The sequence below is a fragment of the Xylaria bambusicola genome (assembly GCF_022495145.1).
Source record: "Xylaria bambusicola strain CBS 139988 unplaced genomic scaffold F5B22scaffold_102, whole genome shotgun sequence".
NCBI classification, from domain to species: Eukaryota; Fungi; Ascomycota; class Sordariomycetes; order Xylariales; family Xylariaceae; genus Xylaria; species Xylaria bambusicola.
Genome location: NW_025953655.1, coordinates 36964 through 56031, shown reverse-complemented (window position 1 = coordinate 56031; position 19068 = coordinate 36964). Strand labels below are relative to the sequence as shown.

The window sequence follows — 19068 nt, the reverse complement described above, 5'->3', positions numbered from 1 at the left end:
ATTAAATATAGGTAATATATTTAAATAGTATTTGTTAATAAAAAGGAGGAGCTTAGAATAGTATTACGATTAAAGGTTTAAAGTATAGCTATATTAATGCTATAAATAAAGATTTTAAGCTAAGGAAAAAAGGAAGGAAAGATAAAATTAAAATATAAGCGTACGTAGAGATATATACATACTAATGGCTATTATAGGTTATATAACCTTATTAGTATAGGTTTCATATATTTTTATAATATCCCTCCATAGTATATATAATATTCCGGTATAGTATATATTTAATATATTTATTATAGCATTAATAAAAGTACTTAAATATATACCTTTATATTATATTAAGTATTATAATAAAGTAATATATAATTATAAAGTATAGAAATGGGCAATTGGAAAAGATAAAACTTTTTTTTTTATTTTTTTTAATAAGTTTTATAATATAGGATTTAAAGTTTTTTATAAAATCATATAGGTTAAATAACTATTTATACTGTTATTATCTTTTATTAAAAAGTTAATTTTCTTTTAACTATTTAAATAGCTATTTATACCGCTATTAACTTTTAATAGGAAATTAATATAAGAAATTATTATAACTATTATCCTTTAATATAAAAATATATTATTTATCTTTATTAATTTATACTATTATTTTATTTATAATAAAATCTATAAAATATTTATTTACTATAATATTATTAATAATTTATTAAATAAAGCTGCTTAATAGGATTATATATATTTTAATTAATTTTTATTGTTATTTAATTTAATTAAATTTTATAAAGATTTAATTTATTACCTATAAACCCTTATTTATAATAGTTCGTTATATTTTTTTATAAAAAGCATTTTAATAGTTATAAATATATTTAGATTATTTAATTAATACATTAATAATATAATGTTTTACTTTTATAATATATTACTATATTATTATTTAAAAGGTATTAAAAAAGCAATTAATTAATTATTATAACTATTATAAGCTTATATAAAAAAAAGCTTAACCTTTATAATAATAATTAATATAAGTTTAATATATATATATAAGGTCTTCTTTTTAACCTATTTATAAATTTTAAATTTATATAATAATAATTATAATAATATATATTACTTTTTTAATTTATTTATAAAGATCTTAAATAATAGCTATAATAGTATTTTAGGAAAAAGTTATAAGGATTAATTTTATATAAATAAATAGGGTTATTAGGAATTAGAAATATAAATATAATTATAGTAATTATTGATTAAAAGGGATTAAAAATTTCCAGCTTTTTATTTATAAAAGGATTAATTATTAATTTATTAATATTTTTATTAATTAGCTTACCTATTCTATAGGATTTTATAATACCTTAATACTTTAATTATATAATTTTAATAAATAATAAATAAAAGAAAAGGTATTTATATAAAATATATAATAATAAATATATTTATAATTCCTTAATTCCTTTATTTCATTTTTATTATATAAAAAGCAAAAGTAAATAATATAATTATAAGTTTAATTATTCTATTTTATAATATTTATAAATATATATAAATATTAATAATATATTATTTAAATAAAAAAACTTAATATAATATAAAAACTTTTATATAATAATTTAATTATAATATAGTAGCTTAATATAAATTAATAAAAATATAAATGCTTAATATATATTAAATTATTAAGGAAATATATATAGGACTATATTATTTAATTAACTTTTAAAGGGTTTATTTAAACCTATATCTATTTTATATCTTTTTAAATTATATACCTTGAAATTTATTATTTTAATCTTTAATTCTAACATTTTTATTTAGAATTTAACGTTTTCTTATTAAAGTTTAACAATTTATATACCTTGCTTATTACTTTTCTTTTATTAAATAACAGTTTAATTTTAAAACATTTAATTAATCTCTTTTAAATAAGTTTATTATATTAATTTTATTATAGTTATTAATATTTAAATTAGGTTATAAATATTAACCTTAATAAATATATCGGAAAATATTCTTTTAATAAAGCTATAAATTAATCCCTTAATAATTTTATATTTAAATATAAATATAATATAATTAACTATATTCATTTATATAATACCTTTAATAATAAGGGTATTTTAATTTATTAAATTAGTAATATATTACATTACTTATATTATAAACTTAAAATTATTTTAATATTAATAAGCTTTAAAATATTTAACCCCTATAGCTTTTATAAAGATTTAATAAATTTTTTATTAAATTTAATAAAAGAATTAACGTTAAAAGGGGATATACTTATATTTATTAATTTATTATAAACGGTAAAGGAATAATCCAGCTTATTAAGATATAATAGTTCGTTAACCCTATTAAAACATTATAATTAATTAAACCCCTATAAAAGTTAAATTATAATATTTATAATAAATAATAATGGAAAGATAGGTATATTATATACTATTAATTCTTTAATATAAAAGTTATTTTTTATAGCTTATAAACCTTAAATTTAAGGAAGTCTTCGTTTATTTAATTCTATAAACAACTATATAAATCCAACTAACTTTAAACGAACTATAAGGTAAATCGGAAAAATTCTAAAACTATAAACCATATTATTAATAATACATATAACTTTAAAAATGCTGTTATAAATTAAAGGAATATTAAAGGTAATTATATTATTTTACTTTATTTATAATTTAAGCTTTATAATTATACTTACTTAATTATTTATAACCTTTTAATACTTAATATTAAATAGCTATATACCGCTTTTAACTTTAACGAAAAGATTTAAAACATTTCTTATAATATATTTATATATATTTAATAGGACATTTTTAATTATTATAGTTTAATACTTTTAAAAGGTTATATTAATTAAATTATTATTAATTTAAAAATAGTTATTTTTAAACAATAGTTTTTATAGGTTATTTATTATAGGTATTTAAGTATAAGGTTTTTTAGCATTAAATAATTCCTTTAATACCTTTATTTAATATTTTTAGTTTTTAAGGTGTAATACTTAACAATTACCTTTATAGTTAAAACCTGCTACCGGAAAGAATATTACGTTAAGCATTTTTTTTTTTTATAAAAGGTGTTTAATTAATATAGGTAATTTATATAATAGCTAATATAAATATAAGTAATATAAATATTATAAAAATATATATAATAAAGCTATTATATAATATATATATTATTAAATATAATATAAAAAGTGTAACGATAGTTATTTATATAGGTATAAAATAAGGTAAAATAAAGTTATTAAGGAAAGAAAGAAGTAAAGTTTTAAACTAATAGTAAATAGGTAGAAATAGGTAGGGACTTTAATTAAGCATTAAAACCTATATATTAATAAAAGTATAGTTAAAAAGGTATATAAGGTTTAAAAATTAAAAAGATATAATAAAAGGTCTCTTAGGTTTTTTAAGCCTTTATAAATGCTTATACGGATTATAATAATATTCCGCCTTTACCTTTCAGCAGTTATTAGTTACCTTTTCCTAAAAGGTAATATTATTAAGTTTTTACCTATTACTTTAATTTAGCGCTAAAATTGTTCCATTAATTTAAGGATATTAATTTTAATAACATTTATTGATTTCTATATTTTATTATTATATCTTATCCATTTAACCTTATAATATAATTATATTAAAATATTTAAAAATACATTTATAGATTAAATATAAGTAAAACTTATTATTTTATTTATAATTTATTTTTTAATATTATTGATTTTTATATTGTTTAGTTTAAGTTATAGCTATTTAAGGGCATTTTTTTTTATAATTTTAAAATATTTAATCGAAATCTCCTTTTACTATTTTAGCTATTTTAATAATTTAATATAATATTTAAACGGGTTAATAACCTTTTTAACTAAAAAGGGGCTAGCTTTAAAAAAATTAAATTTTATTTAATTATTAAAATAATATTTTAACTTACTTAATTTTATTAATTTAATATATATAAAATTGTTTTTTTATATTTAAAAAAGCTTTATATAATTATTATTATAATATATCTTTATTTTTATTTAAATAAGGGTTATTATATCCGCTGCCTCCTAATTTATAATTTATTATATATAAGTATAATCTTAATTAATTGCTATATTTATTAATAAAAAGGTTTTAAGCTTATAGCTATATAATATTTTAAATAATAATTTATATATTATAATAAATATAAAAGTATTTAAATAATAAGTAATATATTTTATATACTTTTTTTAATTTTATATATTAAATTAAACTTTAATTTAAATAATTATATATATTTAAAAGGTTTAAATTATTTATTCTATTTAACTATTTATTACTTAATAATAGGAAGTAGTAAATTTTATTAAAATATTATTAGCTTTATATAAAGCTATCTATAGATCATTAAGGAATTTTGGATTTATATTAAAGATAAAATTATTAAAAAGGCCATAATTAAAATATATAACGCATCTCCCACTTGACCTGGCCACCCAATTGACCTGGCCACCCCAATAACCTATATAAAACCCCATTATTTCAATCTTTAATAACTTTACGAATATTAATCGTACGATTTAATAATTAATACCTTTAGATCCGTTAGTTAAAGGGGAATCCAGAGGTATTTTTTACTATTTTGTACAAAATTTATTAAGCGAGATATTAAGCAATACGCTAACGGGGCGCTAAGCAAGGATTAATTTAGCGCTTACTTTAGCGTATTGCTTAATAACTCCGCGAATATAAATCGTAGAATTTAGTGGAGGGTACCATTAAATAGCTCTTTTTATTACGAATCTAATGGTATATTTTATTATTCTATACGACTAATATCTGTAAAGTTATTCAATTATCACGTGATTAGCGCACCGATGTTTCTTGTATGGGCTGGGGGGGTGGCCAGGTCAATTGGGTGGCCAGGTCAAGTGGGAGATGCGTTAAATAAAATATATAATTTAGCTTATTTTTTAACTATATAATTTAATTAGCTAATTATAACTTTAATAAATTTTAATGTTTTATATATAATATTTAAAATAGTATTATAGCCTTTTATTAATTTTAATAAACTAATTAAGAAATTAAAGCATAATATTAAAATAGGAATAATTAATATATTAATTAACTATAGGTTACTATATAGTTTTTATTAAGATTTTTTAACCATTTTATAACTTAAATAGCCCTTAATATATTTTATAATATGTTTTCTTATCTTTAAAAAATAGGTAAAAGTGTAAAAATAGATATAAATTTATATAATTCCGTTATATATATAGTTATTATAAGCTAGCTTAATTATATATATTTAAATTATTATTAAAATAATTAATTTATTTTTTATTAATTATATAAAGTAAAAAAGCTTTAAATTAAAATTATATTAAAATATATATAATATTAAAATAAAGCTATTATCGTTATTCTTTAATAGCTTATATTAATTTATAAACTTTTTATAAATTATTTTAAATATTTAATTAATTAAAAGTATATTTATAATATTATCCTTAAAGTTATTAAAGATATATAATAATAAAATAATAATACCTTTTAAATCTTATATATATATTTTAATATTAATATAATAAGATATATTATCCTTTATAATATATTTAATTAATATAAAGGGGATAATATTATTAATTTAAATATTTTAAATGTTTTAGTTAATTAACTCCTAATGCTGTTCCGCTTGTTTAATTTAATCATTTTAAGCGTTTTAATCGTTTTAAGCGTCGTAATTGTTTTAAAGGTTTTAATCGTTTTAAGCATTTTAATCATTTTAAGCATTTTAATCGTTTTAAGCATTTTAATCGTTTTAAACGTTTTAATCGTTTTAAACATTTTAATCGTTTTAAACGTTTTAAATAGCTTAATTAATCCAACTCTTTTATTTACTTTAAGCTTTAACCTAGGTTTAAATAACTATTAATACTTTTATTAATAGGTAAATATTATAAGTAGTCTATTTTACGCAGGGCAATTATAATAGGGTATTTATATTAATTAATATTTTATTTAGGGTATAATGTATAACTATTTAATTTATATATTTTAAAAGATATAATTACTATAAGATTAATTAATTTAATCCTTTTAATTATTTAAAGGAATTATTAAATAATTATATTATAACATTATAATTAATATAAATAAAAACATTATTATAATTTAAATATTAGGTAAATTTTTTTAAAGTTTAAATAAAACTATATATTTTAACCTTATAGATTTTATATTATACCTTTATAAAGGTTAATAATTATAATAAGAAATAATAAGTTATAGCTTTCCCTTATTTTATATTTAATAAAAAGTAGCATTAATATTATTTAATTAATTAAAATTAACTTTAAGGATAAAGGGTTTATTATAATTAAGGAATATAAGTTAAACTATTTTATAAATATAATGTTTAAGCTTTTCCGATATTATTTAAGTTTATTGCTATAGCTTATTACATTTTTTAAGCATTTTTTAATATTCCTTTTATACTTTTAATATAATAACTCCTATTCTTTTATTTAGTTTAAGGGGAATAATCTTAAGTAAGAGTTTATAACTATAAACCTATTAAGCTTTACTTAAGTTTACCTTTTTTAAATAATTTTTAAAATATATTATTTTAAATTAATTAAATAGTATAGATATATTGGTAAATTGAAAGATATAGGATCTTTAATAACTTATAAATCTAAAGCTTCGTTTTAATTCTTTTAGGTTTAAAGGTATTATTAGGTTATAAATTATTTTATATTTTACCTTATTTATAAATAAACTAAATTGCTTTATATATTAACCTAAAGCTTTTAAGCTATATTATATAAAATAATATTTTTTAAAAGCTATTATATATTTTAATATAGCTAAAGTCCTAAACATTAAGTTTAAATAATTAATATATTCTTTAATATTATATAAAAAGATAATTATATTATTAATATATATTAATAACGCATCTCCCACTTGACCTGGCCACCCAATTAACCTGGCCACCCCACCAGCCCATACAAAAAACGTCGGTGCGCTAATCACGTAATAATTCAATAACTTTACAAATATTGGTTGTATAAAATAATAACATATACCATTAAATTCGTAATAAGAAGGGCTATCCAACGGTACTCTTCACTTATTCCTACAACCTATATTCGCGGACTTATTAAGCAATACGTTAAAGTAAGCGCTAAAATAATCCTTACTTAGCGGCCCTTTAACGTATTGCTTAATATCTCGCTGAATAAATTTTGTAAAAAATAGTAAAAAATACCTTTAAATTTCCTTTTAAATAACGAATTTAATAGTATTAATTATTTTATTATAAGCCTAATATTGGTTAAGTTATTATAGGTTGAAATATTAAGATTTTATATAGGTTATTAGGGTGGCCAGCTCAATTGGGTAGCTAGGTCAAGTGGGAGATACGTTATAAACTTTTATAAGTATAATTATAATAATTTTTTTATTTAATATTAAAAAAATCCTAAATTAGTTTTAAACCTTATAGTAATAATATTAAGCTGCTTATATTTATAATAGGTAATTATAAAGGTTATTTTATATTTATCCTTTAATTTAATTTCCTATTAAAAAAAACCTTTTAAAATATTAATAATTATAAAAACTAATGTATTATATAAAGCGTTTAAAATATTATCCTATTATAGTAGTAGATAAATATCCTTAATTATTTTAAAGTTTACCTTTTATAAATTAATTACTATTTATAGTTTTCCTTTATTTTATATAATAAAAGTAGGTAAGGTAATAGGGTAGGGCTAACCTAAGGGGATTAGTTTAACTACCCTAGCTTTTATAAATAGCTATAAAATATTATCTATTATTGCTTTATTTTTTTATAACATTTAATAAGGTTGTTAAGCTAAGTTATTAATATTTATATTAGGTTTAAAATAAAGGAGCATTTTAATACTATTATTAAACTATTTTAGCTTAAGTTAAAATAATTATCCATATTTATAAATTATTTAAATAATTTATTTCTTTATTTTTAAGTCTTAATTAAATAGGATGTTTATTTTTAATTTATTTAATTTATATTTTTTAAGTGGAGGATTAAATAAATAATAAAGGTAGTTATATTTATATTTATTTATTTTCTTTTTATCCTAAACCTCTTTATATATATTTAAAATTTATAATAATAATACTTTTATAAGTTTTAAACTTAAAGCTTTAACTTAAAGTAAGGTTAATATTATTTTTATTAAATTAAAAAGGTATATATAATATAATAATCCTAATAAATCCCCTTTATAAATAAAGATTAAAATATTTCTTAAATTAATAAAATAATATACCTTATTTTAACTATTAATAATTATATTTATAAACACTTTATATTTATAATATATAAGGTTTATAATAGGTTAAAGGGATATAAAATACCTATTTATAATAATTAATATATTAAGATATATAATAGGTATAATTATTTTATTGCTTAATTTAATAATAATATTTATTATAATGTAAAAATAAGTGTATTTCTTTTTTTTTATAGTTTTAAGCGGTTTTAAAAAGATATAATAATATAATAGTTTATATTTCTAATATATAATTTATTATTTTAAGCTTTATTACTTTAATATATATATAATTAATATATATTTAAAAATATAACTTTAAATATTATATTATAGTTTAATTTATTAATAATATAAAAACGTTTAATTACCTTTTATAGGTTTTTATTAATATTAAGTATAATTATAAATAAGTTAATATATTTAAATATTTATAATTTATTATTAATGTTAAAAAGGTAAAAACTTATTAATAATATTAAAATATTATTTATTAAGTAAAATTTATTTATATATACTTTTAAAATAATAAATAATAAAAAGTATAAATTAATATAAGCTTTAGCTATAACTATTAAGGAATAAATTAATACTTTAATATAAAAAAATGTTTTCTATTTAAACTTTTAACCTTAAAGGAAAAAGGAAGAGGTAACTTTAGCTTTCTTTATATACTTAAGTATATTACTTTAAATTTTAAATTAATTAAATGCTTTATTTATTATTATTAACGGTAGTGTACCTGGTTAATTTATAATTTTTTAAAGCTTATACTTTTTAAAGTTATTTATAAATAATGTTTTATTATAATCCTTTTTTATTATAAGCTTATAATAATTAATTTTATTAAGGTTTATTATAAATTAAAGTAGTATACTTAATATAAAAAAATTAAAATTAATATTAATATATATTAAGGGTTTCCTTTTAATTAATGGTAAATTATTTTTTATTTTTTTAATAATATTAATTTATTTAATAGAATTAATAAACGGGGTAATATAATAATAATAGTTAGTTATTTTAATATTTATAATATATAGGATATAAGGAGTTAAAGGTTTTAAAGGCTTATTTGGAACCAGTAAGATATCCCTTATAAACGTTTATATTATTCGTTTTTTGGATCGGAAGTAGCAGCATTATTACCGTTATCCTTTTCTTTATTAAAGTATTTATTAAACTATAGTTTAAATTGTTATATTTATTTTAAAATATATAGTTAAGTATAAAATTCCTTAAAACTTTAATTAAATTAAACGTTAAATTTAACTAATATAAAGGATTAAGTTACTTTAAATATATTGTTTTATTTATAACCATTTTAAATACCTTAATTATTAAACTTCCAATAGCTGCTTTTACCTTTGCCCGACCGGAAAAGACCCCTATTAAAAGATTAGCTTTAATGGTTGGTACCTATAGTTTTATCCTTTATTTTAGTTGTTTTACTATTATTAAACGGTTTATTAGGATTTTTACTATTTGTAGATTTTTAATTAAGGGCGTTTTAATTATATACGTTAATATTTTAGGGGGGGGTAAGAAAGATTTACTATTCCTTTAAAAAAGTCCTTATTAATTATAATAATATTTATTAAAGGTGGTAAGGGGTAAGGGGTAAACTGGTTAGCTTTATTTATTAATGGTTTAAAGTTATAATTATTATTAAGTTTTTTAATAATAGTTTTAAGTTTTTAAATATATTTATTATAAGCCTTTTAAACTTTATTTTTCTTTTTTTATTATTTTAAGGCTATATATTTATTTATTTTAATTTAATTTTAAAAATTTATAATTATATTATTAAATTGCTTTAATTAAATTAAAAGCTTAAATTAATTATTAAAATTATTAAAAATTTAATAAATAATATAATCCTTATTAGTTTTACCTATTTTTTAATAGTATTAAACCTTATTATTAATATATTAATTTACTAGTTTTTTAATTTTATTAATAAAAGAATGCTTTTTAATATTTATTAACTTTATAATTTTTAATTTATCCTTTTGGAATCTTTTATAAAGCAGTCTTTCCGCTTTATTAAAGCTTTATAAAATATTCTATTTAACTGTTTAAATAAGGCCTTTGAACTATTTAGCTTTTACGGAAATTAAATTAATTATAATTCCAATTTTTAAATTTTAAAATATTATCCATTTTCCCTAAATAGCTTTAAGATACTTAAGTTTATTAATAAATTATATAATAGGAGTAAAGTTATAATATATAAATATTTTAAGCTTAAATTTATTAAAAATAAAGCTTTATATATTAGTTATTTATTAAGGCTAATTAACATTATTAGGATTATAAGTTTATAAGTCCTATAGGTTAACTATAAAAATACCTATTATATTAGGATTAATTTATATATTTTAAGACTGCGGCTCTTAGGGTTGGTAAGGGGGAATAAAAGTATTTATTACAATAGGGGAATTATACTACTACAGGGTTGCCTGGTAGGTTTAAGCAAAAGGGTTTCTTAGAAAGTGCTATTAGGTAAATAGCTACTAAGGCAGCAGTTAATTTTAAATAAAGGGGTTCTTTAAAGTATATTATTAAAATATTAATAGGTATATAAATGTTAAACTATATACCGGATAATTTAATTCCTATAAGAAGTTATTAAAAGCTAGCTATAGTTAAAAAAGGGGGGCTGCTAAATATATTAATAAAGTAGAATTTTATTAAATGTATAATATTAAAAGAAGTAAAACAGTAATAGTTTTAAAGTTAAAATAATTTAAAAACTATTAAAAGTAAGAACCTAATTATATTATTATTATAATATATTAATAAACTTATAATTAATATATTTAAAGTTAATTAAAACTTTTTAATAATGTTTTTATATTTTTTTAAATATTTATTATTATAATTTTAAATAAGTATTTAAATTTATATTGTTAAATATTTTTATTAAAGTAGTTATATCTTTAACTTTATTAAAATATATATATTAAAGATAAAGGGGGGAAGTATAGTATAATAGGTTTAAAATAATAGGTTTAAAGTTTAAAATAAGCTTATTTAATCCTTTAAATTAAATATTATAAGTATTCTCTTTTAAATTATATTAAGGATTTAAATATAATATATATATAGGTTTTTTATTTTAATAATAAAAGGGGCCTTCTTTATTATTTTAGTTTATTATTTTAACCTTTTAAAGGTAAATTAGGAATAAAAGTAAAGAGGATAAAATATTTAATTTATTTAATCTATTACTTTTTTAAAGGAAATATTGGAATTTTTAATAAATGGAAAAATATACCTAGGTTAATTATTAATAATAGTTAAATTATACCTATAGCGGGTTAATAATAAACTTAAGGGTTATAAAAATAATTAATAAATTGGTTAAATTAATAGATTTATTTTATTTAAATTAGTTAGGGGTTAAGGATATTAATATAGGTTTAATAGGTTTACTTTACTTAAGCTAACTAAAGGTTTTTATTTGTTTTATAGGAAGGGGTTCTAATGGAAGATTATAAATAAAAATATAAATAAAGGGATTTTCTACCACTTTTACGTTTAATTACCCTAATTTATAAATTAAACTAATAAAAAGGTTAATATAGTTTTAATAATTTATAAATAAATAAATTAATTTAAAGGATAGTTAAATATATTGTTAAATATATTAAGGATATAAAATTTAAAGTTAATTATTTAAATTTTATTTATTTAAATAAAGTTTAAAAGAAGAATAATAAAGTAATAAAGGTTATAATATTAAAGGTTACCTAATTTATAAGGGGTTAATAAATATTTTAATATAAAAGAGTAATATTTTTACTATATAAGTAAAAAGCTTATATTTAATATATTTAATATTAATTATAATTATTATTAAAGATATTTTTTATTTTATTTAAAGAAGGGGAATTTATTTATTTAAATAAGTAATAAATATAACTACTTTACCTTTATTAAGTTAATATATTATTTATTCCTATTATAAAGGGAAACTTCCCTCCTTTATTTAAATATCCTTTATAATTAAGGTTTAAATATAGTTTAATAATAATATTTAAATTTATTACAGTATTTTAATATAATATTTATTTAATAATTACATTAACTATATTAATATAAAAGCTATTACTAATTTATTACTTATTATTTAAAGGTTATTTATATTAAATAATTTATATATTAATATTTTTAATTATTTATTTATATTTAATAATATTTTAATAAAGTATCCTTAAGTATTTTATAATTATTTTTACTTTTATTTAAGTTCTATAATAAATAATAATTATAAATAAATTAAAGTTAAATTATTAATAAAAATTTAAATATTACTTTTAAGGGTTCTTAATAACTTTTATAAATATTATTTATAATTATAATTAATAGTTAAAAATGCTTTAACTAAATTATATCCTATTTAATTTAATAGCAATTTATTAAATTAAATGCATTTAATAGAAATATAAAAAGCTTATCCTATAAGGTTTATTTATTTAAGTTATGGTGGCTGGCCTGGTGACCCACCTGGGGCTTGGGGCCCAGATGGCCACACTGCCATACGTATCGCAATCACCACGTGACCATCGCTTCGCTGTGCGCACTAAAATACTTTGCTATACTTTTTGTACTTAGAATATTTCCTCCGTTCTCCATCTCACGATAAATATATAGATGGTACCCCAATATAAGCTTTGCCTTATACGTAATACCCCAACTATAATAATTTATATTATTAAATAGCTTTAATTAAAAAATTATTAAAATAATTAAGATTAATTAAATTAATAAAACTTTAGAAAAATTTATTATATTTTAATTATTTTAAAGTTTAAAAATATTAAAACAATCGTTAATTATTATATAATAGGTTAAAAACACTTAATCTAAAGGCATATAAGGCATAAAAGTCATAATCTATATAAAATAGGATCTAAATAGGACTAATTTAATAATATGAACTAATTAACTTCCAGGCCCCTTAGGCTACTTAGAGAACTACGGTCTAAATATATGGTGGGGTAGGCCCCGGTCGGTCTATCACGTGACTTCGTTACGTAACACCCTTATTGCTAAAGAAGGTTTAAAAGGTTAAAAGTCTGACGGGATTTGGCTTTCTTTGACTATATACAATGGATTTCTTTGTTCCTCCGCCCTGAGACCCCTGACAAGATCCTTGTGCAATAATAGAAGTCACTAGCCAGATTACCAGGTCCTCAAAACTGTAGTTAACATATTGCTCCATGTTTGAGGTATTCTTGCGAAAACAAGCCACAGACTCGTTCGTTCTTGGAGCAGTAATGAGTAATGTGCAAGTAATATTAGTTGTATTTTAGGCCGGTCCCGGTGCTCGTGAGGGTGTAATAGCCTAAATTGTCGTGCAAGGTTAAGCTAAAACTACAAGGAGCATAAGTCAGCCCCTCCGTTACTCTGGCGTTTCCATCAAAGGACATGATTCTGACTAAAGTCTCGAACAAGAATACTTCCGCTGTTCTTACTGTTAGCGGAAAATATGTGCATTAAGATTCGTTTTAACGATCTTCTGAGAATCTTTGATCAACTGTTACACATACTGAGCGTATTGAACGCCTTCGCAAATCCTGTATGATGACTACATGCTTGACTTAGTTAGACACTTAAGGAGTTCCTTTGGGACATATGGCGGGTCCCGGAGGTTAGGAGTACCAATTCAATTGTAATTTTTTGCATTGTTGGTGATTCTTACGCAAATTTTAAAAGTGCTTAAAGTAGACGTCCAGTTTACCCCTTATGCTACCGAATTAGACCATGCATTTATCAAGGTTACTTTAAAATTTTATCTGGGCCATTGAATTAATAATCTTTTTTCTAAGATGCTTTAAGAGTTAAGATATTCTATTTAGGAAAAGATAAAAGAAAAAGCGTAGAAAAGCAGGGAGCAGACGCAAAAACCGAAATAAATATATGTCTCACCACCTACGCACTTATCAGCTAAATCCAAGTTTCCGAAAGCAAGCATCGATATCATCAAAACTCTGTGCTCTGAGGAAACTCAGTCCTATAGCAAAATTCTCCACGAAAGCAATGAGATCATCGGAGAAGTGCTTGGATACGGTAGCGCATAAGAATAAGGCAACGGCAAGAAGAGGCACGTGATCCTCCATATTACCCCCTAGCCTCTGCACTTCCTCACAAAGAGGTTTAATCAAGTAATGATTCTTTATGTCGAGGATAGCCTGCGTCAAGCCATTAACCCGGCGTGATAAATCCACAACGATCTCACCTTCAGCGAGATAACACTTCGTCCCGTTATCGATCCGAACATCTAGCGTATTCCCAGGAAGCGCCTCGAACATAGTGTCGATGTACAATGGCGCTGCGAGGTCAAGCATCACTGGATGGAATCCTGAACCCTTAAAATCTGTAAAGACGATCTCCCCGGAACCGCCTTTTTTTGTGAACGTGTCTGACAACATGATGCCAGGACTCCCGAGTCCGAATACTACGGGGCATGCCCGCAGGTATGTCGACCCAGGCGTAACGACTCGCCGAGCGTAATCAAAGGCGTCTTGCAGAGATTCGTACAAATTTCCGTTGATGCGCCAACGGAGTGTGAGAAGCTGGTCCAATTGGATAGGATGGCTGAATCCAGGTAGCTTCACGCCTTGTCCGTAGTGTAGGCGCATCCAAGAATCATCGGCAAGACGATCATGGAAGAATCGCTGGGTGCTGTGCCCCAGTAACACGCCCGCACTATCAATATTACTACTATCCAGCGAGAGTGACTGTCTGTATGCGCGGAGTGTATCTTCGGCTTGTACCATCTCCGCATGAAGTAGCCTTCTCTCGAGGCCTTCATCTTTGCACCCGCCGCGGATATATGACAGTCTGATGTTAGATTTAGCGGTGCCCCTGAAGAGCGGATAGAGTAGCTCACCTTTGGCAGCGATTCGTGGCTTCATCACCCTTGGGAAGAACCTTGAGACTATCTCCGCTCTATATTCTTCGTCTTTAGCGAATCGTGTCTGTTTGACCAATATCTGCACCCCGTTGTTTGTCCTTGCTTTATAGGAGCTGTGTTTGGGTGAGGAGATTCGTGCATTTTCATGAAGGCGGACGACTTGGCCATCGTTGAACTGTCTCAAGGTCTCATCCGAGACTGCATGGGTACTGGACACCGCATTTTCTAAAACAAACAACCCTTGTGTGCTAACTGTTTTGCCTAGAAGAACTTGGAACTCCCCATTGCTTGTTCTAGCATTTGAATCGGTTGTATTTGCCTTCATAGAGGCATATAAGTCATTCAATTGATGACTAAGCCAATTCATGTATGTTGGGTGGAAAGATGGATGCCTACAAAACGATTGTAGAGTCGGAGGGGCCCCGATCTTGGAAAAGTAAAGTTCTGCAACGACCTTCTTTATATTGTAGCCGTAAGTGCCTTGATCGTAGATACAGGCAGAGGTTAAAAGCAGGTCAGCCATGTATCCGAAAGCTGCACCAACACTCTCAACTTCCCTAGGGGAAGTCACGTACACCCATTGGTCGTGCTGTACTACCAATTTGTGAGGAATAGAGGTTGTCTGTACTAAAAGGGATCGTTTACCCCTGAGGCCAACGGCGTCGAATATGCGTCTATCCTTGTAGGAAAGAAGGTTTATCGTATCTTTCCGAGCGATATCGCTTAAGTTAAGCAACTTAACCGACCTCTCAATACCATTCGAGTCGTAGCCCGCAAATCCAACAGCATCGAACTCGGACCAAAGTGGAGAGCTGGGACAAGGAACTTCAAGATCACCGAACGCCTCGTTCTCAATTCCCACAACTTCGGCGAAAAGTTGGCGGCGCTGTTTATCATTTAGGAGGGAGTAGATGTGATACTTAGATGGAACAACTACGATGCTATCATAATCGCTTCCAAGATTTAGCTGCATATTTCGCTTGTAAACGCGACTGCCTCCCAGGAAAATAGTGAGAATCTCTGGTAGGGATGATGGGTCCGATTGGAGAAACGACTTACTGACCTTCTGGAGATGTCGCGTAAAGTCTGCCATCCTGCTTCTTAATTCACCGATAATTTTCTTGCAAGATTGTGTTCGGGTTGTCTGTCTGTATGGGTCGATCTCGCTATTAATAGTCTCACGAAACTCATATTGCATTCTTCAAATCACAGTCAAATCTTCCATCACCCTGAGGCAAGATAATAGCTTTATGTTCTTTATATCTTTCTCAGACAGGCAAAAAGGAAACTGTTGTCACTTTTGTGCTAGCAATACTGCCCCTAGTGCTTTCACATTGACCAAAGAAACAATCATATTTTCTGTGGTTTGCAATACAACAACTAGTGTGATTACCACTTAGCACACCTCAAGAATTAATTCTTTCAAATAATATTCAACTGATGGTTCATGACGGCTTATCAGCTATTGCAAAAAATTAATGCTTCGTGTAAACAGCGCCAAGACGGTATAGTTACGGCACTATAGTGCAGTTTTCTTGATGAAGAAATTGACACCACACGGAAATGGCAGGTGGTTACAATCAATTTCTGGTTTTCAACACATTCAGGAGCTTGAATATGGAGGGCATACTTTAAGCTTCATTTGGCGTTTATTCTTATGTAATATGGTCAGCCACCCAAAAGAAAGTATTAACATATACTATCAGCTGCCGTATGAGCATGACTATCAACACTGATCTATAAGTAATCTTTCAAGGCCACGTCCAAAGACTGAGCTTCTTGGAGGGGCACTACATCCCCCTTCTTCGGCAGTCCAATCCTATTATGCCAGACAACCTTCATACCAGCGTTCGCAGCGCCTTGGACGTCTCCCGCGCTCCCAGCAACAAACAACACGTCTTCCGGCTCGAGACCGATTGCAAGAAGGATGGCCTCGTACGCCTCCTTGACAGGCTTATAGAACCCACTTTCTTCAGCGGTAATGACGGCATCAAACTCGAACCTTTCTCCACTGCCATTGCTGGCCGACATCTCGACTCCATGAGCAGCAAGGTGTCCGAGGCGCTTCGAACAGTTCGTGACCACGGCGAGTTTATACCCTCTCCTTCTCAGAGTTCGTAGCACGGCTCCGGTTTCGGGCCAGGCGGATAAGTGTTCCCATTGGTGCAGCAACGCTTCCGGAGCTGATGGGGGCAAGCCAGCTTCATGTGCAGCTTGTTTGACGAGGTCTTCGTTCGGCATATACGCCCCTGTGCCGAAGGTGATCTGGAGGTAGCGTTCGCGCCAACGTCTTCCCTCGGCAGCGGTTCCTGATGGTGTGCATGCACCCCAAAGATCCCAAGAGTTTGCCAGACCAGTAAGAAGGTCAAAGACAATGGCCTTCGGCCGCCAGTTCGGGTCTATGATAGCTTGGGAGGCAGACATATCTTTGGTAGAAAGTTGATGTTGGTATTAGGACGTAGCGCAGACTAGCAATGGGAAATGATGACGTCGGAGGAGATGTTGAAAAACTTGGTTATACTCCAACGGAAAATGTCGGAACTTATGATTGGAGATGCGATGCGGGAGAATATATGGTTGATTAGTAATCGCTGTTCTCGACAGCATTGCTCGACACTCTGATGCACCTCAGAGATAGGAAGGCCGGTCCAATTGTCTCTATAGCTATCATCTGGCCGTGTAAAACTTGTTCATTTGAGCAGCGTTAACTAGCAGGAAGAAACGACATACCTTAGAGATATGCCCGCATCTACCATCCCTAGGGAAAAGAAGAAGTGAGGTCGATAATGTATATGACTATTCTTAAGCCCAGCCTTGAGGGTTAGAGAATGCTGACCACGGCATTGTCTATCATTGGTTGAAGCAAGCTATATATGGCCAGATCAGGCAATCCCACATACCATTGCCGCTTAACGCTTGGCATGTGCACTCTAATGGAAGTCTCTATCAGGTACAGAGAATGCATCTCATTCTGATCACTATCTGCTGTGTTGCCAGTAATTTCAGCTGGATTCTCCATTGATAAGTAGGCAAACTCAAGTTGGCATCATGCTTACCAAACCACTAGGGACGTTATGTTGGTCATCCCCAGTGCACGGAGCTAAGAATGCAGTGCATTACATCTGCTGGTCCACGGGCTGCGGCCTTGAGCTAAGAACAAAATACGCAATCTGTATAATCCGAAAACCTAAACGCACTCTTTCATTGGGATAGGACGGAGGCATCAGTCCATCCATTTAGAGAGCGAGAGTCTTACTTAATAGACTAGGCCCCTTACTCTGGCGCAAGTTCCTAGTGCCTTATTAACAAAGTTGCACCATGTCTTTCTTAAACTTGTAACATTATTGTTCTTCAATGTAACGAAACAAACTTATGTATAGCATGCCATTATACTCAAACCTTATGGCAGCCTTTAAGGGAAGATGGCTGAATAGCATAACATGGAAGTGGTTATTGTGTACCTAGCAGCTGGTGGTAATAGCAAGCATATCACAGGATTATTGTGACTCTAGAGCATGTCTTAACTTCTTCTTCCTGAAACTCCTAACATTGAACATGCAATACTAACATCTGAAGCTCAGTACACCATACCACGTTCAGCCCTTGTAGCAATGGAACGGGAGAGTACATATATATATACATCAGTGATAATACCAGCGCGTTGAACATCTTTAGGGAAGGCACGTGGTACTTTGGTACTTCGGCTGACTTGCACAACTGTCACACCTCTGCACCTGTCCCTGGAACAACAAACCGCCTGCCTATCCCATTCTTCAATTACAACCGGTCTCTTTCTCAACTTCACGTTGACTTG

The 19068-nt window shown here is 25.2% G+C and overlaps 2 protein-coding genes across 2 annotated transcripts; both read right to left on the bottom strand.

Moving 5' to 3' along the window:
- Positions 1-14280: 14280 nt before the first annotated feature.
- On the bottom strand, positions 14281-16347 carry F5B22DRAFT_652654 (uncharacterized protein; the record flags this gene model as incomplete). Its single annotated transcript, XM_047979641.1, has 1 exon — positions 14281-16347. The coding sequence occupies one exon, from the start codon at positions 16345-16347 to the stop codon at positions 14281-14283; it is 2067 nt and encodes a 688-aa protein (XP_047824767.1).
- A 530-nt stretch (positions 16348-16877) lies between these two features.
- On the bottom strand, positions 16878-18091 carry F5B22DRAFT_631650 (putative 2-deoxyglucose-6-phosphate phosphatase). Its single transcript, XM_047976630.1, has one exon. It carries the CDS (start codon positions 17676-17678, stop codon positions 16992-16994), a length of 687 nt encoding a protein of 228 aa, XP_047824766.1. The 5' UTR covers positions 17679-18091; the 3' UTR covers positions 16878-16991.
- Positions 18092-19068: the final 977 nt, after the last annotated feature.

Excerpts from the sequence above, each read along its gene's own strand:
- F5B22DRAFT_631650 (XM_047976630.1), bottom strand. The coding sequence starts at position 17,678 with ATGTCTGCCTCCCAAGCTATCATAGACCCGAACTGGCGGCCGAAGGCC.